Source organism: Megalops cyprinoides, chromosome 2 (assembly GCF_013368585.1).
Source record: "Megalops cyprinoides isolate fMegCyp1 chromosome 2, fMegCyp1.pri, whole genome shotgun sequence".
Taxonomy (NCBI): domain Eukaryota; kingdom Metazoa; phylum Chordata; class Actinopteri; order Elopiformes; family Megalopidae; genus Megalops; species Megalops cyprinoides.
Genome location: NC_050584.1, coordinates 60,918,256 through 60,941,708, shown reverse-complemented (window position 1 = coordinate 60,941,708; position 23,453 = coordinate 60,918,256). Strand labels below are relative to the sequence as shown.

The 23,453-nt window shown below is 49.4% G+C and overlaps 1 protein-coding gene across 2 annotated transcripts in view; it reads right to left on the bottom strand.

The window, feature by feature from the left end:
- Positions 1–23,453, bottom strand: part of mpp7a (membrane protein, palmitoylated 7a (MAGUK p55 subfamily member 7)) — an 89,126-nt gene that overhangs the window by 51,690 nt on the left and 13,983 nt on the right. For both annotated transcript variants that reach the window (XM_036520656.1, XM_036520657.1), the window contains exons 2-5: positions 22,650–22,768; positions 9,551–9,628; positions 4,602–4,682; positions 138–269 (exon numbers count right to left, since the gene is read on the bottom strand). In XM_036520656.1, the coding sequence (XP_036376549.1) occupies positions 138–269; positions 4,602–4,682; positions 9,551–9,628; positions 22,650–22,768 (410 nt within the window). The remainder of the gene's footprint in view (positions 1–137; positions 270–4,601; positions 4,683–9,550; positions 9,629–22,649; positions 22,769–23,453) is intronic.

Below are 23,453 nucleotides of genomic sequence, written 5' to 3'. Positions count from 1 at the left end.
ATGGCTAAAAAATCATTTTTTGGAAGGAAAAAAAAAACACTCGTCCCTCTCTGTTACTTGGACACGTGAAAAGAATACAAACCAAAGCCATTTCAGAAGGTTCACGGAGCAGGAGCAGGTGGGGGGGGGGGACTCACCAGCGGCTCTTTGTTTTTGACCAATCGGATGATCTTCACCGAGTCCTCGTCGTCGTCGATGTCCTCCGGCAGCGGCGGCAGCTCGGGGTCATAGCTCTTCTGCGCCACCGTGTCGTGGACGGAGAGCAGGCCCTACAGGGAGGGAAACGGCAGGGTCAGAGTTCAGAGGTCGTGGGGTCACGGCTCAGAGCCCCACGTGTGCGCTGTGTCACTCTGAGGCATCTTTGCACTTTGTCACCACGGCAGCCTATGGCATCTGCAGGGCCTGGCCTTCCAAGGGGTTCCCATGTAAAACAGGGGCGTCAACGTAGCATAATGGTAAGGAGCAGGGCTCATAACCGAAAGGTTGCCGGCTTGATTCCCAGCTGGGGCTCTGCTGCTGGACCCTTGGGAAAGGTACTTAACCCAGAACTGCCTCAGTAAAGACCCAACTGTATAAACGGATAACATGTAAAAATTGTAGCCAATGTAAGTCATTCTGGATCAACGCACATGCTAAATGACAATAATGTAATGTAATGTAACTGGCACTCTACTCCACAGCAAGTAATTAATGACAAAACTCCCTGCTCTCAATATAATTACGAACTGGTGTGTGAACACAGTATCCTCTGAATACCGATCTACATTTATCTACATACTGTATCCATATATCTACACTTCTGTGGGGTTTGTCACAGAACACCAGTGTTCATCACCATTGAGGGTTTAACGTACTTCAGGGTTAATGACAGGGAAGCAAAACACATCGGCAAAGAACTGAACAAACTGCTCTGAGATTTAACGGAGACTTCCACTGGATCTAAGATCTTTGCAACTTTAATAAAAATCCTGGCCGTTTGGCAAAATTCAAACCCCACAACAAAGGCTGTGTACGACACTGACTGTGTTCTAAAATGAATTTCTCAAACGCTGTAAAAACCAGTTACACGGTGTGCTTTGGAAAACATTTTTTTGCATGATAGAAAACATCTTTCAGGCACTTGCATCAAAAAAAAAAAAAATTGAGGGGAAAAAAATAAAATGAAAACAAAGCAGGCTGCTTTATTACTTGGGAGCACGCTGCAATACAACATTCAAGATGTTGCTAAAAGAGACCAGATGGAATGGGGAGAAACTCCACTGGGAGTCTGCAGGACCGGCAACAGGAGTAAACACCCATCTCCCATTCATCTTTATCAGCATCAGCCAGTGAGTCGGTCTGAGGCCGAAAATACGTTTTCTCCCTCCCCGCTAACAGATCCATTCTACAACTGGCTACATTAAAAAAATCCACCAGACTACAACGCATTCCTCTCTAAAGAAAACGGTACAGAGTAAATATTATCAGAGGTACATCGATTTGGAGCTACACTTCTTTCCTCGCGTTTCTGACTCGATTAGTATTATTACTTTTTCCTAGAAAATGGTTAAACGCGTCGTCCAATTGAGTTCCTCCGGTTTCCCGAAAACGCTTTAAAGCGGTCCAGTCCGGTTGGGGCCTGCGAATATGGCCCGAAAGCAGACAGCCCCCCCCCCCCCCCCCCCCCCCGCAGGTCACCACAGTGTCTCACACGCTCGGCCGTAATTAGGCTTCCTCTGAAGTATCAGTCACACGCTTCCCCTGTCAGCAGCTTGGTCCCCCGGGCGAGGACGGACCCACCGCCACGGACGCGTCGCTTTCATGCCCGGGAGCCGGCGCTCAAGGACCTTTCCCCCATTAGCCTCTTATTTGCACTTTTCCTCGGGTCTATATCAATCAAGTCTAATATCCTGAAATTTTCGGAGGCTTATCATCGATGCCCGGCGTTTCCCTCGTCCCCTGGGCGGCTAATAGCAGCGCAAACCAGTAATGGCTTGTAAAAATTCAGGATCACAGGCAATGAAAGGTAAGAACGATTGTGAGATGTTAATAGGTAGCACATGGTGGAGCCTTTGCTTGTGGCTACCTACACACGCATTTGTGAGGTTTTCCCGGTCGACACCAGTCAAACGGAGCCTGTTATGTCTCAATGGCGGCAGCTCGCCCGCGCATAATTGAATTGCGAGTCCGAATTTCCGCGTTGTAAATTAAACTCTCCGAATGGCCGCGCTACTTGTTGAGGGCGAGCGCCAGCCAACTTCTTCTTGACTGTACTATAGTCCCGCTTTAAAAAGATATTTGTTTTCATTAGAAATAATAGGATCCTAGAAAAACAGATCGCCAGTCTTGACAAAATAAACCAAGAATGCATTCCTGGCATTGAGATCTCATTAACAGCAGTCTGTAATTCTGAAAATAATTTTTTACCTGCTGTGCTTGGTACGAACACTGTACCATAACCCGGTTTCTTACACTTTGAAGGTGCTGTCAATGTGGCAGACACGCCGGGACAAAGGCCTACAAACAGCTATGTCTAGGACACCATGTTCCTCCAAGAAACAGCCAGCCGCCATAATGGCCACTTTCATCACTGTCAATATTAGTCTTTCTAAGGAGGTTAATATGAATGAAATTTGTTTTTTCATGTGCGAATCATAAAAGGGGAGGAAAAAATCTTTAAGGCTTGATTTACGTCCCACCCACGGAATGGATCGTTTCAGGCCTAATTGAGAGTGATACAGTTACTATCGCACAGAGCGGCCATTCACCCCCGCCATCTGCTTGTGCTTTGCGTGGCTGTGATTTACACGGTCGTGATCTGGTGTCAAATGCCCCAGCAGACAGATCTGGGGGGGGGGGGTGGCGCGTCAGAGACAGTTCTCGGAAGCCGCGGAGCCTCAAGCCGGCCAGCCTGCCTGCCTTCCTTCTTCTCAAAATCAGATCCTTTTTTGGTAGCAGGCAATCGTATTTATTGCGGAGCAGAGGTTAATATATTACGGCCGAATGGTTCCCCTTGACTGACGGTTCCAGAGAATGTCAGGCTTCCTCCCCGAGCGTCTCGTCGTGCGATGCGGAGACGCGAGAGACCCCAGCCAGCAGCGGGAAGGCTACCGAGCTGGTCGGGAACGGCACAGGCTGTCAGCACCTCAGGCTTAGAGGGTGTGGCCCGGGCCCAAGAACACGGCGGCCGACGCCGGCTTCTTCGCGGCGAGCGCGAACCCTCGAGTGTAATGCTTGGACCGGCTTTGCGTCTCATTAGCTCAGAAAGCCTCTCCTGAGTAATTACTCAACGGCATGATTAGTTTCATAAGAATTTTGTTTTGATGGATTCACATTATTGAGTCAAACCATTGGCGGCGGATCTGGCCGAAGGAAAATAAATGCTACTCTGCCGCTGCACGGGCTGTCCAGACAACTGTCTTAGACACGCGATGAGAGAGTATCAATCAGGACTCGAACAAAGGAGCAAAAATACTAGGAACTCAATTGTACCAATAACTATTTGGGCATGGAAGACAACTCGATCCATCACAGACTCACAAACGATTTGTTTCATTTCCATTTTTCTCCACCAAACATCCTCCGCTTGATGCGATTCCTCATCATAATATCTCCCGAGTCAATGGCCGAGTGCGCTGCCATGCGATATGACAGAAGACACTCTGACTGAGTGTATTTTCTCTGGCACCGATAATGGCAGATAATTTGATGCGCTTTAGAAAGAGACTTTCAGAAGTCTTTCCATTTGAGACGTGACTCTCTCTGCCGTCTGCGTCACCTTGCGCTTTGCGTCTGACAGGTGACACGACAGCGACAGAGGGGACGGAGCCAGGAGGAGAGAGCAAAGCTGAACCGGAGCAGACGAGAGAGACACAGCCCTTTGCTGCCTGGTGTCACGCACCCGATCAGCAGCTGATGAAAAGAGGAGCAAGCTTTTGTTATGTCTTTATTCACACAACACCACACCTCCGCACACAGAGACAGTGTGTGAGCAGAGTGTATGACTCAGAGCTCCTGAAGGTGTGTGGGTATATGAGAGTGAGCTTATGTCTGAGTGAGAGTGCGCAATTGTGTGACAAAGTGTATGATACAGTGTACAAAAGTGTGCGTATGTGTGAGCGTCTGCGCAAATGAGTTTGTTGGCGTTTTAAAAATCTGATTAACTGTGTGTGTATGAAAAGTGTTGAAGTGGGCATAAGTAGGTATGTGTCATTAAGTGAGTGCGTGGCAGTGAGAGAATGTGCACGTGTGTGAGTGAGTGAGGTGTGCGCGTGTAAGTCAGTGAACATGTGATAGAGCATGTGAACGTGTGAGTGGGTGTGTGCGTGTAGCTATGTGTAAGTTAGTGAGTATGTGACAATAACAGCATGTGTGTTAATGTGAGTGTGTGTGTGTGTGTGCACGCGCAGGTATAAATGTATGTCAGTGAGTGTGACAGCCTGTGTGTGTGAGAGACAGTGAGAGAGCACGTGTGTGTGTGTGTGCACACGCAGGTATGAATGTATGTCAGTGAGTGTGAGAGCGTGCATGTGTGTGAGACAGTGAGAGCATGTGTGTGTGTGTGTGATCGTGCGTGTGGCAGCAGGAGTGAGGGGCTGACAGGATGCAGGGAGTTTCCTCACCTTAACGTGTGGTTTGGCCAGCAGTTTGAGCAGCTCTCGGATCTCTGCGCTCACCGCCTTACTCTGCAGCTCCTCGGCCAGCTGAGGGGGAGATCAGATCCACACACACAGGGTTAGCAGCACAATCGGCTAACCTGCCGCGTCACTACCACACACACGCGTGCGCACACACACACACACAGGGTTAGCGGCACCATCGGCTAACCTGCCGCGTCACTACCACACACACACACACACACACACACACACAGGGTTAGCGGCACCATCGGCTAACCTGCCGCATCACTACCACACACACGCGTGCACACACACACACACACACACACACACACAGGGTTAGTGGCACCATCGGCTAACCTGCCGCGTCACTACCACACACACACAGACACACACAAACACACACACACACACACACACACACACAGGGTTAGCGGCACCATCGGCTAACCTGCCGCGTCACTAACACACACGCACACGCACACGCACACGCACACACACACACACAGAAAGACACACACACATGCTCACAGACAGACAGAATCTATCTTGTACAAGGATATTACTTTCCAGTGTGTTCAGACAGAAGCCAGCATGAAGAAAAACAGACCATCGATCTGGGCTCTTCCCCGCTCCCGCTCCTGACAGCGGCCACATCAGCCAGGCCCCGCGGCTCGGCGTAACCAGGCAGAGGGGTCAGCGGGGTCATACGCGGCCGCTGGCCCCCGTGGGCCCCAGGGGCCCCGGGGCCCAGCCTGATTGACAGCGGCCTTGCTGAGCCCCGCCCCCCAAGGCAGGGGAGGAGAGGAACAGTGGACAAAGGGCTGCTTGTACGAAAGCGGGATCAGAACGGTGGACGCTGCCTAAGCTCAGGACCTTTTCGGCGAGCGCCGGTGAAAATTCACACGGGTTCTGAGAATCCCCGCACTGGCCTGGATGCAGTGTGTGTTTGTGTGTGTGCGTGTGTGTGTTTGTGTGTGTGTAGTAGCTAGGGACGAAGGCAGGAACTCCGCCCCCTACTGCCTCCAGCAGATATGTGCTTCTGGGTTCAGTCAGTCAGGGCTGAGCTGGATTGTGCTGCAAGGCTTTACGTGGAGTAGAGATGTGGTTTGTAATGGTGATAGATATGGTGCTGTTGTATTTGGTGGACATAGCTGGGGGGTGACTAATGACCGCTGGGTGAGGGAAGGGAGGTGGGGTGGGGGCGGGGGAGGGCGGTAATGAAGGGTTCAGTTGTGTTTGGGGACCTGTTGTCCAACGCGCGTCCATCACCTGCCTGTGGACTTTTCCACTCACAGCATTCCCTGGGCTGATGCAGCTCTGATTGATACCCGCTGCGGACCGGCTGAATCCCGCTGTCCCGTCTCCCCTCCCCTCCGGATACCGATCCGCTCAATCAAGCTCAGAGGCCGCCATCGCCGCCGCCAGCCCAAATTAGGGCCCGGATCACTGTGACACCGGTGTCCCGGGAAGGGGAACGCTAGCCGAGCAGCGTTGCGACCGCGTGGGGAAACTCACGCGTGTCAGACGGCGGTGGCGGCTCGCTGCTCTCTCCCTCAGCTTTTCACACCGCCACACACGTCAGCCTCGTCACCCTGCCCGCGATTACCTGCCCGCGACTACCTGCGAGGCCAACGGCGTATTTCCACCGGTTTATTGTGTTATTAGAAAGGGCCTCGTTTCGATAAAACAGCGCGGGAGAGGAGGGCTCTCCAGGGGAAAGAAGAGACGTGTTTGACGGCACGGTGTACACAGCGTTCACGGTTCGCATTAAAATCACACTTTCTGTCCTCACTCATCGCCCAGCATTTTTTCTCTTCTGAAAACATATAACACTCCGAAATGTGGCTTTCCGCCTGTTTGCACAGCTAATCTGGAGCCCCCTACCCCCATCCTGTGCATATTTAGACAGGCGTAATCTTGAGCACATAGTTTACTTTTCCAGTGGCCCTCCAAACTTATTACGTTATTTCAAACACAAATCAGTAAAACACAGATCCTTTAAAATTACACGTGTCTTTTACAATCACATCTGAGATATATTTATACGTATAGGATTTTTTTTTTTTTTTTTGCCTCAAAAAATGTAGCGAGCATGGAGAAAGGCAACCTTGCTATGATGAAATGATGTGTGCTCAAGGTCCCTCTGTCTGACACTGGGGGGAACAGCTGTCTGCTGTGTCTTTATTGTGGTTGATGTAAGCCACCCACGCGTGAAGGGGTCTGGACGGAGCGTATCCGGTATCTGTCCTACACCACTGAAGATGGGTGGATCACATGGTCCACACACATGCATACATAAAAAACCCTGGGAAAGTATGGAGGCACTGTGGCTGCCTCACAACATTAGGCATGACTGTATGTAAATTATCCACGGGACCAGCTGGAGCTGCAGCTAACAAAAGCGCCACTTTAAAGTGCCTGACCCTGGTAGTCTCTAAGCCCATACATCATTCTAGCTGTCAGGTAAAGTCTCTGTGGCCACAGAGTTAAACTCCCTGGGGCCACCTGCTGGCCCAAAGAGGACTTAAGGTTGTTGCGAGAAAGGCGCAGGTTAATCTGACCTTGATATCCAGTCAGAACAGCTGTAGAAGTGAGAGGTTGGTCACTGTGCAAGGAATATGTCTTCATTAAAGCATTATGTATCTTTTTTAATGTAATATTTTTGATATAAATTCAAAGTTGTTTTTCTTTTGTGCATGTGATTTTTTTTTGGACAACAGTTTCATGCAAACATAGATTTCTCTCCCTGATGTGCAGCAAAAAGCCGGACCGCAGTAGTGTTATTTGCACCCCTGAGGAAGGTGGTGCTAGAGGAACAAATGGCACTGATGTGCTTTCAGAGGACCTTCCCTGTCGGTCAGAGCTGTGTGGCCTGACCTCACGTTGTCCGACTGAGGTCACACAGTGAGGTGGGGGGTGGGGGCGTGGGGGGGAGTTTGGTAGCGGCTGTGTAGCTCTGACAAGGCGCCTCTGTGTGAAAACACAATCACCGCGTTGAGCTGTGAGTCAGATCTCTGCTGGATGAGCCAATGGCGGACAGGATGCATCACCGAGAAAAGGTGAGGTCAAAGGTCAGACTCCATCAATCACCCACAGAGTTTTCAATCACTTGGACAGGGGTGGGAAAGGCCTGAGCGGCCACTTTACACCAAAGCCTAAATAAAGGCCACGCTGCTGAAACCTCAGGCCGAAACGTGTTTGGGTAAGCACAGCCTCTGCAGTTTGACATTCAGAATGAGCTCTGAATACCGCTCTGAGCGGTAATGTGATGTAAAAGAATACTTCTTAAAAATACAAGAAGCGGCCCGAGTAATTTGGTAGCGCAGCCCAGCGCTCTCGTTTTTTTTACCTTTGATAAACTGTTTCAGGTTTTTTCCCTCTTTTTTCATCCCGATACCTGATAATCCCTTTGTGAGATTTAAGACCGTTTTACAGGCAAGAACAAATTTAATAGTGCAACTTGGAAAAAAAGGGGGGAAAAAAACAGCAGACAGGGTTAGCCCTGAAGAAATACAAAGTGGGGCACTTGCCACTGCCCATGGGAGGGCTATGAAAGAGGGAGAGGAAGTGCGTGAAAGAGGAGCCGCACCGTGGAGCCGAGCGTGCTCTGTCTGAACCGGGCCTTCCGAAGCAGAGCGGGTTCGTTTGACGTGCCATGTCATTCTTCCCCTGCCGTGTCACAGTTAGGGGCATGCAGTGGTGTTCCGGGCCTAATGACCTCACAGTGGATATCCGCCTCGTAGAAGTTCTCTGGCCAGACCCTAAGCTCACAGTTCTAAGCGGGGCCTCTGACCTCTCATCTGGGCTCAAAAACACAGCAAGCCTTTCCTAAAGAAATACTTTGTGGTGCACACTGCCAGCCGGTCTGTGAAAGCCAGAGGGCTTACGTGAATACAACTTTTTTCCCCTCTCTCTCACTTTCTCTCTCTCTCTGCCCCCCCCGCCCCCCTTCTCGATTCAGGACTAATTACAATGATATATTACCGTGCTCACTTTAAAAGAAGAGAAATACCCCTAAAGTACTTTGATTACAATAAACAGGCCCGGGGATTTAAACAAAAACCACAGATCATTAAACCGTCGGCTTTTCCCGTTGCGTCTTCCAGGCGGCCCGCTGGTTTACACAGGTGCGGGCGCGGCATTGCCCGCGTGTTCCACATAACGATTGGCGGGAGAAACGGAGACAGCATCTCTGCGGCTTGCATTTCAAATTCGACAGGAGAAAAGGGCTGGGGGGGGGGGGCAGGCAGGGGGAGGTCAAAAACGTTGACTTCAGGAAATGAACCGTTCCATCAGAGCTGACAGTTGTGATAATTTATTTCTGGGCAGCGCGATGTCAGCTTGGACGGGAGTCCCGGGCGATAAATCACCGCAGGGCCTGTGTACCACAGGTACGTCACGACAGCTCCTTCTCGCCTTTATTTATTTCGCACGCTTCATTTCTTTCGGTTTTTATCTGCCGTTCGTCTCGTCTCGTCTCGGCCTCCCCGACGCTCCAAATCCGTCTTTATTTTCCCCCCGCAATCTTGCACTCTGTCATTTTCCCCCGAAAATATCCCGAAGGATGACAATGGGCCCGTCCCTCGGGGGGGGGGTCAAGGGCCTGGGTTTTCTATTTTGAAGTCTAAAATTGAAGGTGTGTGTGTGTGTGTGTGTGTGTGTGTGTGTGTGTGTGTGTGTGTGTGTGTGTGTGTGTGTGTGTGTGTGAGTCCTTTAGAGCGTGTCGGGGTTGTGGGGCGTTTTGCGTTCTGTGAATGCTTCGTTTGTGCAGCAGGAACACTAGAGTCCACCTTGTGTCAGAAGGTCTACCGCCAGCTGAGTTTGGAGGGGGGCGAGGGTGGAGATGGGGAGGAAGAATAACACTGAAACCTCATCTAACTAGGGGGGGGGGGGGGGGGTTCTGGGGGTTCACAAACACAGAGTGGGGAGCCCCCACCGGGGAGACCTACCTCATGGGCCAGAGTCCCAGCACTGTCCAGGACCGGAGCGGGGCTCTGATCCTCATACTTCTGCAGCCTCTCATGGATCTGAAAGAGGAGAACGGGTTGTGGGATCAGAGACGTGGAGAAGAACAGGGGCGAGCGCTGTACAAACACCGGGTCGCGGCGTCGCCGGTGTCTGTTGACGACAGCCCCGCGGGTAACCCAGACCCCCCCCCCCCCCACCCGACACCACATTCAACTCATACATCACGGGGGCTTCACACACAGTGAGCGAGAGGTCTCCGCCTCGTACGGAGTCAGACGGAGAGAAAATACACAGAGGAGCACAGACGGACTCGCTGCGAAGGGAATTCGCGGCACAGGTATCTGCTTTCACCCCTGCTCTACGCAAACAAAGCTGCGTACTGTCAGGAGAGCGCCGCCGCCCCGCCCCAACGGAGCCCCCGACCGAACAACACCCAGACCCAACACAGACACCCACATTTCAGTCACTTACTATTAACAAGGAGCAAAAAGTACATGAACGGCAAGATACTATACGTTAAGATTCGTGATAACGTTACGTTTGAAGCTGCGTTTCACAACAATGCAACAAAGCTTTCACAAGCTACCCCTTGGAACTCTGTTCCACTGAAAAGCCAGTAAGGACACCCCAAAAGTTTGCAACCTTCCTCAAAAGCGTACCTCAAAGCCAACATAAACCATATTCAGTTCAATTTCAATCACGAATTGGATAAGGATGGGTGAAGCACTCTTTCACCTCAAGAGGCTGAATTTTTAACAAGACTTGACCGATTCTAAAGTTTCCCAACAACAAAGCAGACATCTTCACACATTTGCAAAATGCAATATTGCTGCCAAACCACGCGACCGATGTAATTATTTTCAACAAATGTTCAAAAAATTTGTCAGATAAGGAAATCACTGTCAAAATGTTAAGACACTGTGACGTGCAGGTCAGGAAAGATACGCATTGCTGAAAACTGTTATGACTTGAGCAACAGGGGTTCCAAAAGATGAGATTGAGCCATTACTGACTGTCACATGAGAATGCTAAATGTTCAACTTCAGTTTTTCAAATTAAAGCGCTATTTGTGCTACAATGCACTGACGTGGCCCTAACGTTGATGCGATCTTAATTACAAAGGTCAGGATAATCCCAAATATTGTGAAAAGACTGTTTGTCCATATTTAGTGTAGCGGTCACTTCACACTGTGCCAAAGCAGAATTGAGAGTTTCAGGGTCATCAGCTGACGATACGATACCCTGGGATTCTACGACACAAGAGCAAAATGGACCTCTGCTCTTTAAATTTGTAATCCCTGTCAAAACTGCAAACACGGTTAAACATTTCTTTATTCGTTATGACAGCGCCGCAAAAAATTCTTTCCAGCAACTATTACTGAATCATTTCAGTGAAAAAAAAAGTAACAAAAAAAAGCAATCTCAGTCACTGAAGTTATTTCTGGCAGTTATAAATGTTGTTTCAGAGAATAAAAACACAATACTGTCCAATGCATTGATTGAAATTTCTTAATTCTATTTTCATGTCTTCTGCCCATTAAAAAAGAATTAGTATTAAAATATTGCTGAAGGAAATACAGACAGAAGACTGAAATGAACCAAAGAGTACACCATACTTCGGAAGAGCAATTAGCATGAGGGCTTGAAGTATTCAGAACAGGGGTGGAAAGTTTTAAGGAGACTTCCAACCAAATCAAATTGACTGCATTTCTTGCATCTTGGAAACACTGAACGTGATAGGAGACGGCCTGAGATTTTCCTCTGTGAGGTGTCATGAGTAACATCAACTTGGGTACGTGGGTCCTCTTCTCCCAAAAACAATTTAACGTCAGCGAGCTACTGAGATCCATTTCACTGTTTTATCCATTTAATGTCCACAATGCTCACGTCTCTGAATCAGATTTTATTCAGGGGTGACACACCGTGTTTTGCTATTTTTTGTAAAAATGCTATGTTAAATGCAAAATGACATCAACACCCATATGTTATGTAATATAAATTCCCTACATTTTAACATGTAACAGTGAACTGGAATCACCCCCCCCCCCCACCTATGAAATCCTGCAGATGCACTTTTTACATGGTCAGACAAGCAAATAGCTGTTTACTAAACATTATTTCATCACTTATGTATGTAAAATGGCCAGCTGTGGTGGCATATGACTTTTTCCAAGGAGATGGATAAATAAGATGCAAATGCAATTATAAATGAAAGATGCAAGATGCCGATATAAATGAAACAGGTGGACGAGTGGAAAACTGGAATCGGGCCAAACTGATGTGTGTATAAGGACAGCCACCTGCTTGCCTAGCACAGATTAGCATGGCTGTCCAGTTTCGACATTCTCTAAACAGCAAGCATTTCATATGGTGGAATATTCACGTCACAAAAAAAAAAAAAAGCCACAAGAAAGGTGGGCTGCTGGATTCAGTGCATTTTGTGGTTACATCTTTCATCGTTTCAAAATCCATGCACATGATGCAGCTACGGACCGTAGCAGGAATCAAGCTGACCAAACACAACGTCCCTCTCGAACAGTACCAGCAAAGCGCTAAAAAGGCACTGAAAGGAAGGGAAAGAGAAGCGGACAGAGTACTAGACGCGAAAGCATATGTGACAGACAAAAGTGAGATGCTGTTACAACAGCCATTAAATCACTCTCCTCCCAACCTAAGCGCCTTTAAACAAACAAACAAGAAGAAACCACAGAGAAGCAATCAGTAACTGAAGCGCCTGTCACACAAGATTTACGGGCTGTGATATGACAATAAGATGACACAGGACACTGAAGAATGCGCCACAAAATGCAGGGAACAAAAATAGCACAAAGAGAGAAGAGAAGAGAAGAGAGGTAACTTCTGGCTGTCAGTCAGCATGCTTGTAGGGGAAGGACCAGTGGGTGTGAGTGATAGGGACTGTGCTCCAGACAGGCGACTGCTGGACACCGGTCATACATTCCAGCACGGACTTGAGAGAGACAGAGAGAGAGAGAGAAAGTGAGCAAGAAAGAGAATGAGCGAGACAGAGCGAGAGAGAGAGAAGGAGAGAGAGAAAGCAAGAGAAAGAAAGCAAGCAAGCAAAAGAAAGAGAAAGGGAGAGGGAAAGAGAAAAAAGTAAGCGAGAAAGAGAAAGACATACAAAGAGAAAATAGCAAGATAAAGAAAGTAGGGAGAGAGAGAGAGAAAGAGAGGGGAGAAATAGAGAAACAGAAAGAGAGAGGGAAAGAGAAAGTGAGCAAGAGAGAGAAATAGGGAGAGACAGTGAGAGAGAGAGAGAGAGCGAGAGAGTGAAAAAGACAGAGAGGGAAAGGGAGAGAGAGGGAGAGAGTGGCAGCTCCTCGCTGGGTGACAGTCACCGAGGATGCTCTGGAAGGAGCTCCTGGAATGCTGCTCGCTGCAGGACCGCTAAGAGCCACAGCCCAGAAATCAGCTGCAGACGGCGGGGAAAAAAAGGACTTTGTTTTCCACCACGTTGTTAATGACTACAGTTGCTGTGTAATTAAAACATCTGTTTCTCTTTTTTTTTCCTGATGTCTGAAAGTATGCTGCCCAGACAACGTCAGACTCTTGACTGCGTGATGAGACTTTTGAGTTTCAAAAGTACAAACAAATTACTGTCACTTGTAGAATGGAATTCCTCTGTTTAGTCTGAAATGCACTGAAGAAAAACAGTATAATGCATGCATAATGTGGTACGTATCAGTGGACAATATTTGAGTAAAGGGGCAATGCTCACTACAGATTAAGTAAGACCTCTCTTTATATTTATTTCCCTCATTTTATTACAGATTTCATTGGGTTCAATTTTATGCCATCTGAGAGAGGAAAAAAAATCTCCTGTTGCAATATGGGAAGAAAGAAAAATACAAATGAGATCCTGCTTATCTTCATTGCAAGGGCCAGGGTGACAATATTATGGCTTTATTATTCAAATCACGCATCATTAAAAACATATTTATGTCCCTCTCATAATCAGAGGAACCTTTACAGATGATCTTGGTCGAGAACTCTTGCGTTATATATCTACAAATGTCAAGCGCACGCTGTTTGCCAACAACAGTGAGAGAGGTTGAAATCCTTGCGCAAAGTCAACATTATCCTGCACATAAAGCCCTTGGAATTAAGTGCGTTGGTCTATTCAATCTGGAGCGCCCTGCCAAGTCAGACACTTCGTGTAAAGCTCTCAAGCTGATCCTGGCGCAGCATAGCTTAGCGAGGTGCTGCTTTGGACAGCACCGCCATCCCAACGGAGCTGGTGGACAGAGCCTGTCTCAGGGTCAGCGCTCTCGCCACAGGCGCCAGGCCCATAACAATTATGCCTGCAACCACCCCCATTCTCGAGGACAGACAGCGGCAACGCCACCTCTAGCGCCTCGCCCCTTTAACACCCTCTAGTGGTAAAGTGCAGCTACTGCGGTCCCATGACGCGATGGGGACAGACAGCCAGACAGGCATACAGATAGACATATACTCACACCAAGCCAAGTGCAATACTCTTGGGCTGGGGTAAAAAAAAAAAGAATCTTTTTACAGTAAAGAATGTCGCTACGTACTAACTCCCGTCCAGAAAATGACATCTGCTTTGGTAGTTCCAGAGAATCTGGTTAGTTACTGTGGAATTATTTTTCCTTTTTTTTTCAGAGGGAACGTGAGATTAAATGCTTTTTATTTACAACTCTGTGACGAGGTCCAGCGGACTGTCCCCCTTCAGAGGAATGCGTCTGTCCGCCCGACGGGGCCCGCGTTTAAAAGCTATCACGCGTTTTTTACGCATCATAGCATGCATTCCTGGGTCCCCCCCGGGCGAGAGGTCTGCTGGCAGCGTCCGCCACAGCGTGGAAAAATGACGCTCCGCTGGAACGGCAGTAGTCTGTGGCGCGACGGCCATAGAGCAAGGGGGGGGGGGCTGAGGAATGCGAACGGAATCAAAGAGGGATGGATGGACTGGGGTGGGGGGGGGGTGGGTTAGGGGGGCGTAAATACGAGGCGAAGGCTGCTCGTTTTCAAAGGGAGCATCATGCCGCTACCTGCAAAAAAACCACTCAGGAGGTGTGCGCTGGAGGTACAAGGGAGCTTCCTCTTCCTCTTCCTCTTCTTCTACTTTCAGGAACGTGCTAGGACGGCTGCTAATGTCCCCCTCCCTGCGAGTGAGGAGGCCTGCTTCCTCCTCGGCTCCCTGCTGTGAAGCATGTGTACTAACCCTGTCAGTCTGACAGGATCTCAGTACCCCTTAATCTTAAATAAATACAGTCAGACAAAAACAAACAGGAAAAAAATAATACAAAATCCATTCCTACGCTCGTCTTGCTTTATTCCCAGGGGGGATAACCGTCCCACAACCACCCCCTAACCCATAACACAACGTTGCCAACAATGTTGGCCTTGTAACTCGAAAAAAAAAGGACCACGGATCCAATTCCCAGGCGGGACACTGCTGTTTCCCCCCTGAGGTGATTCAGCTGAAAGGCTTCAGTGTAAAAGGGTAAGACAGTAAGCGGTGGGGGACATGCTAGGGAAGGGTGTCTGCAAAAGCAAGTCAATAAATACTTCTACAGTAATGACAGTAATAACCTCCTTCTTATTAGATTAGAGCCGACAAGCAATCAGGTCCAGGTGCGCAATTCGATCCGGATCTGCACTGCATGTAGGTGTGCTGACCCACGCAGTGTCACAGGGGTAAACCGACACCGAGACTGTCGAATTTGGCCTGCACGCCCTCTAACACTGTCCCCGAGGCACCCGCTAGTGCCTAGCAGTTGTAATTTTTTTTCCTTTTCTTAATTCAGGTGGCTGCTGTTGCCTGGCCGACCGCTTATGGAGCGACCCCGGCCTCCCTCCGCGCCCCTCTCCGGCTTCCCTGTCACCGCGGCAGGGCGGGACGCACGACCAAACAAAAGACCGCCCGCCGGACGCCTTTTAAGAAAAAAAAAAAAAACATCCTCCCGAGCAGCCCCCTGAGGTGAGCTAACAAGCGTCTGGCAGAGCGGCGGGGCGAGATCACAGGGCCAGGATCGGGTTTCAGCGTGGGGAGCCCCGTGCAGGGCCCGCTGAGGCCCCCGCTAAGCGTCCTGACAGGAGATCGCCCCCCGACCCTGGCCGGTACGGTTTCCATCTGCGCCCCCGGCGGAAAGGCATATCCAGTATCCAGCGCCCGGGATTACAATGGCTAATCCAGAACACCTCATTACGGAGTGAGGTGGGGGGGTGGACTGGGAGCGCCCAACTGTCACAACAGGGAGACGGAGGGGGAAGACAGCCACAGCAGCTTGGGAGTGATCACTGAAGGCAGCAGTGTGGCATAATGGTAGGGAGCAGGGCTCGTAACCGAAAGGTTGCTGGTTCGATTCCCCACTGGGGCACTGCTACTGCACCCTTGGTCATGGTACTTAATCTAGAATGGCCTAAGTAAATATCCAGTAAATATCCAGCTGTATAAACTGTAACCAGTGTAACTTGCTCTGGCTAAGGGCGTCTGTTAAAATGACAATAATGTAATGTAAATGTCTGTGAGTGGGGGAATGCTAGCCGAAGCCTTCTGTCTGCGTTCTGCTCTCCCCCAAATTCTGTCTTCCAGCACTCCTGCCTCATAGCGCACAGGCGCTGCACAGACTGCTGCTGAAAAGGGGCACAAGAACCCCCCCGCCCCTTCCCTCCTTCCCTCCTTCCCTCCTTTCCTCCTCTGCCTCACTAGGCCAAAGTACACAACCAAGCCTAATATTACAACTGAAAGAGACAGCCGCTATCTCGCAGGCTTTCTTAGAAACATAAGCAGGGGATGACTGCATTTGTTAGCTCAGCCGCCGCCAAATCAGGCCCTAAGCCCGCTCGGTGCCACACGGCACCCCGCCCGCCACCGAGTGACGGAGCCTTCGCCGATGCCGGTGGCGTAGGGTCGGCGCCCGGAGAGACATTCGGTTGCACTCGCCAATTTCCTGCGTCGTTAACGTTGGCCAACCTGCCCTGACCCTCCCTGTTAGCGCTCCGTGAGAGATCGGCTTGCACGTGCCAATGTCCGGGATCTCCCTCCACCAACACCACCACCGGCAGTCTCATCCTTGTCCGTGGCGGACGACGGGCAGCCCGCCGGCGCTTCAGAAAGCTCACCGACACACCGAAACCTCGCCCTCGGAGGAAGCTGTCGGCGGCGGTCTCGCGTTTCTGGCCGGATTAACGCAGAGCCCCCCCTCCCCTGCTCTCTCCACTCGCTGCTCAAACGCGACTGGAAAAAATGATGGCGACCTGGAGGAGAGAGAGAGGGAGCAGCTTTCCCAGCTCCCGCGACAGGCATATCATTAGGTTAGAGGATCCGTTTCCTTATGGAGCCTCTTGAAAGGAGCGAAATGGCTGTGGAACTGGAGACGGCCGCGTGTTTAACTACTGAGCTGAGCATGTTTGTTTTGCGTAAGGGAGGGACACACACACACACACACACGCAGAGGGTAAATGATGCGGCTTTAAAAGAGTGGCAGGGTACAAATTATGACACCCCCCCCCCCCTCCCACCCACAGAGACCTAAAACAACACAGGGAGGGAACACCTTCAGTATCATGTTCTACTTAGCATTTAAATATTTAATATCCCGTTTTATTACTCGTAAAATGAAAGAAAGAAAACACGCGAGCGATTTATGACACACGTGGCCTTCATTAAACAAGCTGATTTAAGTGATTTATGGAAGGCAGCAGATTGTAAACAAAAGTTGGAGCGTCTAAATGAAACTGCAGGCGTTTTGTTCAGCCCATCCTATGGCGAAATCGAGAAAAGGACCCCGCTGTCAACAAGATGCTCGGGTTCGAGGGTTCTTCAAAGGCTCTGTTCTCTCCAGACTTTAACCTCACCGGGACTCCCTCTCCCCAAGGGCCAGCTTGTGATCACTATTTTCCACTTATTATTTCTCTCCTTATGTTCCATGTCCTATTAAGAGTTAGGTTCATGCGATCTTCTGGTTTCTCCTCTCTTTCTTCTGTGAGACCCAAACCACCGGGTACAGCACCAAAAAAACAGGCTAAGTTAAAGGGGGCTCTGTTTATTGTACTGCAGGGCTGCTCGGCTAGCGGCCGGGGGCCAAACATGGACTGGCGTGGATTTCCTATTGACCTTTTTCACTGACAGACCAAAAATGACTTATTGTCAGTAACATGCATTGAATTGCAACCATTTGGAACTCCTGCATAATGTTATTTTACAAGTGTCTGCTTGCTTATCCAAGTCTCTTGAATTGTGTGCCATTTCCTCAATTAAACCATTCTTGAACTGTCTGAAGAAAACCCTATGGTAAAATAACACAGCAATAAATAAATAAAAATAAAATAATAAGATACGAAAAATCAATTAATTGTTATACTAAAAATCTGCAAAAGGGTATTGGATTCAAGAAGTGGTTTTAAACCATATACAGCGTTGTTCCAGGGCTCTGAGAGGTTTTCTTGAGCAAAGACCCGAGGGTGTATTCTGTAACAGGAACATTCCCTTACAGTAGAAGCTTATGCACAGATAAAAGTAAAAACACATGCAGGCAGGTGAAAAGGAGAGCGAAGTGGCGGTGTGTGTTTTTCGGGGGGAGGCGTCGGGTGATTGCGCTGGGTCCCGCAGGGGTGGGCGCGGGGGGGAGCGTCCGGTCCCAAAGCGGTAACGAGAGGCCGTCTCCGTGGCGCCCCCTGCGAGGGAGGCGCTAACCGCAGGCAGCACGAGGCCGATCCCTCAGGCGGGCTCGGCTTTCCCGCAGCGACCCGGCGCCGGCGAAAGACATTACACCTTTTTTTTTCCTCCTTTTTCCAACAGCAAGAGGACAAAGGCGTAGAGGCCCTGCGCGCCTCAGGGAGTCCGACCTGCACTCAGCATGCGGTTTTTCGGAACCGCTTCCCTCCGCAACCGGAGGGTCGCGAGCTCCAGAGAGGGACGAGCCCACCTGAATGGGCAGGAACGAAAGAAGGGTCCCGGCCACACCAGGCCCTCTCCCTCCAGCAGGTGGTCTGCGTCGGCTTCGCCTCGTCTGATCTGAAACACGGAAAGCCTTCCAGCCTGCCCGCGGAAACAGGTGTGCTGGCGGCTCGAGCTCTCCGCAGGGGTGGAAGAAGCAGCACCTGGCCTCGCTTTATGGCTTAAAGGAGCGGAGCTTCTCAGATTGTTCTGATGACTTGCTTGACAACAAGCAAGTAATAATCAGCAATAATATTAGTTTTATGTACTTAGTTTTATATGAATATTTTATAATAAAATGCTAGTAATAGCAAACTTATTAAAAACATTATTGGACTTAACACAATACTGGTTATTTTCAAACCTCCTGGGTTTCACAGCTGTTTTTAATGTTTTTTATTACAAAATACATAGTGCTTTTAAGCCTTCTTAATCAATCATCATCTGTTTTGCACAGTGGTGTGCATTTGCAGAACAACTACACAGAAAGTAAACTGATAGATCATTTTGTATTGAAAACAATACTAAAATGGCTAAATCATTCAAAAATTTTCCTTCAGTTTGATACATCAGTAGATTTATCTAGTCAAACCCATACTATATAACTCAGTTACATCAATTAGATCTACTTAACAGTATAGTCTACAATGCTATATACATACCTTCAGGTAGTGCCATAAATTAAGATAAATAACAACCCTGGCACCACGTGATTACAGTTTTTTTCAATTTTTTTCCCCCCACAGAGCATTGCTGGGCTCTGCATTCAGTCTAACTTGGTGCAAACATTCTCTGCTTAAGGATCATTGCTGGGCAAATTTTTTTGCTCTGTTTTTAACACCTTAAAGCCTATTTACTGCAATCCTGGTAGCTCTGGATATAGGCTGTACTATGATTACCTGTGTTTCTGCTATAATGTGAACATCTCTCTCACACACACACACACACAGAACATAACCAGATTATCAACAGACGCTGCAGTCACACCACTGAAGTCATTCCTACTCCGGCCGACCAAACAAGCGCTGACAGAAACTTGGTAGAAACCGCAAAGTACCTGAAACAGGTGGAAATTAAATGTTGTATTATATTTCCTGTGGCTTTTCAAGGAGCGAGCAAAAAGTTGGCAAAAGAACTGTAAAACGAGGAACTTCTAGAAGGTGCCCTTTTAAAACAGCCTTTACTTTAACTGGAACGGAAGAAAAAAAAAGTCTGTATCATTCTGTTCTGTCACCAGTTTCCATCATTAACTTTACAGTCCTTTTGAACAGTCTGCCATTTCGTATTAACCGGGAGCGTGCTTTGAGTACGTCTGTTGTGATATATTTGTTTCACCGTGGAACATTTGAATGGCATATCCTGATGCCGAGGGATGCATGGGGGTGGGGGGGCACTCCAGACCGTCGCTGACAGGAGGTGAGAAGAGACAGAGCCGAGAGGAGTCAGCCCTGCCTCCCGTTCCCCAAAGCTCTGACACGCTTCCTCCGCTCAGGGGGTCCCCAGGCCCCAACATGCGATGCTCCACAATTACCAAGGTGAGGGCTGACGACTTCCACACAGGCGGCTCGCCGTCCGGCCTGTCAGATTAGCCTAATATTTTTCCTAGCGTATGCCTCCCGAAAGACCTCCGTTTCAAAGCCCGTTCCAAAGCGGGACGGGAGGTTCTGTCACTGATACTTAGCGCCAATGTAAACCGGGTTCGTCTGCTGGCGCCCCCCGATGGTCACATGCTCTAAACGCGGGGCAGAGCGCTGTCCTGAGGTGGGCTCTCACCTGCCCCTCTCGCACCAATGAGGACCATCCCGCCCTCCCTCTTCCTCCCCCCACCCAAACTCACTCAGCTCCACAGAGGATAGGACAGGAGCTAAATCAGACCAGCTTTTTTAATTTTCTTCTTAAAGGAAGAAGAAATAAATGCTTTTGTCTCTGCTGGTGGAGGCGGCAGTTGCATGCCTTTGCATTTGAGACTGCCTCGCCGCTGGGCGCACGCAGTTTACTCATTACCCTTCTTTTACGGGACATATATTTCACTGCGGTAGCTACGCCGCATTAGGCTGCATTAGTCGGTGATCCTGCCACATATTTATAGATTGTGGTTGACGCGACCTGCAGCCCGGGCCCAGCCGGTGCTGAAGCAGGTGCTGGAATGTGGGTTCCAGCCATGTGACACTCGTTCATTACGGGGCCGAAGCCGTTCCAACTCCCCCCCGCCTCAAATACCTGTCTGCCTGTGACAATCTATGGAGGTTTTAACCTCGAGAGCATGATTGGACGTCCCCCTGCCTACTCCCCAACCCTACTGCCAGGTGCTTCAGCGTTTCGAGTTTTAAAAGAAGAGGAGAAGGGGCCAGGGGGATTGGGGGGGTGGGGAGTGGATTCCTCCGGGCCTCCGCACAGCTGGAAGCCCCAGGACTCCTGACAGCTCTGCTCTGGTATGTCCCTGCTCATCTGCTCTCGTTTGGTCTCAGAGCCAGCCCCTCCCACCTGTGCTCTGCTGCCCCCCCACCATACAAACCCCCCCATCTGGCCAGGCTTGCTCCCCTGGTCCACTGAATAAAAAAAAATGTTAAAAACGCTGCCCCCTCTGGTGCTCTCAGGCAAGTGTAGGACGGGTCATTAACAGCTGGTCACGCCCCCCTGGAGAAATGACAAACATTCCACAGGGCGGCGCGGAGGGAAAAACAGACCAATCGCGAGCACATGTGTACATGTGTACACACCAGCAGGAGCTTTTTTTTTTTTTAAGCGAGGAACCGACTTTTGCAGTTCACAGAAGGACACAAACGCAGGAGCACATTATTGTGGAAGCTCTGCAAGCATCATTCTGTTGATTCTGCTTATGAAATATTTCAGAAAGCTCCATCCGTCATCATTCTGTAAGACACTAGTTAAAATATGTATGGTATGTGTGTAGCACTGACCACTTTAGGCCAGTTTATCCCAACTGATAGCTTGGAAAAATTGAAAAAAAAATGCTGTAGCTAAATGATTTAATTTCTTCATGCAGTACTGTGTTTTCTTTCTTTGTTCAAAACATCTCAGGACATTGGATACGGAGGAAAAGTCTCAGGTTATTCGGAATTCAATATAAAATATCTTCGCCACCACGACCGAAAAAGTAATTTTTGAAAAGCGTGTGTAAGAGACTGAATACAGAAGATGTATAAAATAAAAAGCATTTGGCCTCCGTATGTCTCAGCCTCAGGTCTTCATTCAGGCATTTGAAGTATTCCATAATTTTGAAGTCTTTACACGCTTGCATTGGCACATTAAAAACTGGACCCTGTACAAGCAAGTTAATAGAGAAAAGGTTTCTTTTGCACATGTGGGAAATGATGTCAGGATTTTATTTTTTATTTCATTTTTTTTTTTTTTATTATTAATTTCTGACAGAAGAACCACAGCCGCAACCACAACCCCCAGCTGTGCGCTATCACTATACAGCATGCGTTTCTAAATCGCTTTTACATTCACCCTCGCGGTACTGGCTACACACACCAAGCGCGATGGCGTTGGCCGTATCCGCAGCTACAACAGCAGCGGCAGCACCGGTGACGGCCGCCGCCGCTGCTCCGCCTGTGTCCCTGGAATGCTGCGAGGAGCAGGGTTCCAGGCATCTCTCCCCCTCCCCGCTCTGAAACGGATCCACATCGCTGCACCAGACGGGGGCAGACGGCATGTGTTTCGCTCATTAGCGCCAGCTGCCAGAAAATAAAGCTATCAAGTGCGCTCATCTCTGTATTTTTGGAACTATCTGTTTCAACAGCTCTGGGGCCGAGTATCTGCCATCGGCATGCTGGTCCCCGAATAAAGAGCCCTTGTGCGCGAGGGTGGGGGGAACGAGGCAGACAGAGGAGGGGGGAGAGAGAGAGAGAGAGAGAGAGAGAGAGAGAGAGAGAAAGAGACAGAGAGAGAGAGAGAGAGAGGGAGAAGGAGGGAAGGCAGTGTGATGAGAGTGAAACAGACAGCCACAGAGGGTGAGAGGGTCACGCTGAGATAAGGAGAATGAAGGAGAGGGAGACAGAGCGGGAGAGACGCGCACCCAGACCGTTATCAAAGAGAATCAAGGAATTCTGTGAACCCTGTGGCACCCCTACCCCCACAGACCCCTTGCCCCCACCCCCCACCTTGTCCGAGAGGAGGAGAAGAGTGAGGTTTACCTTGACCAGCGAGTGGAGGCTCCTCTCCCCGAACATGTCCTGCAGAAAGACGCAGTCCTCCTGGCTGTCCACATGGGGCTGAAGCTGGGCGGGGAGGGTGACCAGCAGCTCGTACAGACCTGGGGAGGAAGAGGAAACGGCACCATGAGCTCTCTCTCTCTCTCTCTCTCTCTCTCTCTCTCTCTCTCTCTCTCACACACACACACACACACACACACACACACGCACATATGAAAACATACAGACACACACACACAGACACACGCACACATACACAGACACACACACGCAGATACACACACACAAACACAGATGTACGTGCGTGCACACAAACGCAGATACTTGCACACACAAATACACACACACAGACACACAGGTCAACAGTGCATGCCATCCTTCCATCCCTCCCTCCATCCCTCCCTCTCTTCTCTCGGGTGCTACCTGCTAACCTGTGCACAGCTCCCTGGTCCCCCTCTCAGAGGAGCCTTAGATCCTGCCCCGCAAAGGCTCCTCTCACAGCCCACTGCCCCGCAGTCTGGGGGTAATAAGGCACATCCTTTCACAACCTCCAGTTCCGGCTTTTGTTTCAGGCTTTCCTGTTATTCCAGGAACTCTGCCGTTTAAAAACAGAGAGCTCTCATGCTGAGCTACGGCTTTTCGAAAAAAAAAAAAAATCTAGCAACGTTCAAGCCCTGATTCCTTCCTGATTTTTCGCCCCTTTAAAATCAAAAGCTAGTGTAAATTTCGCAGCGCTAGAACGCTCGCGTCTCAACCGCAGACGATGTTTACTTCGGTAGTGTTTGG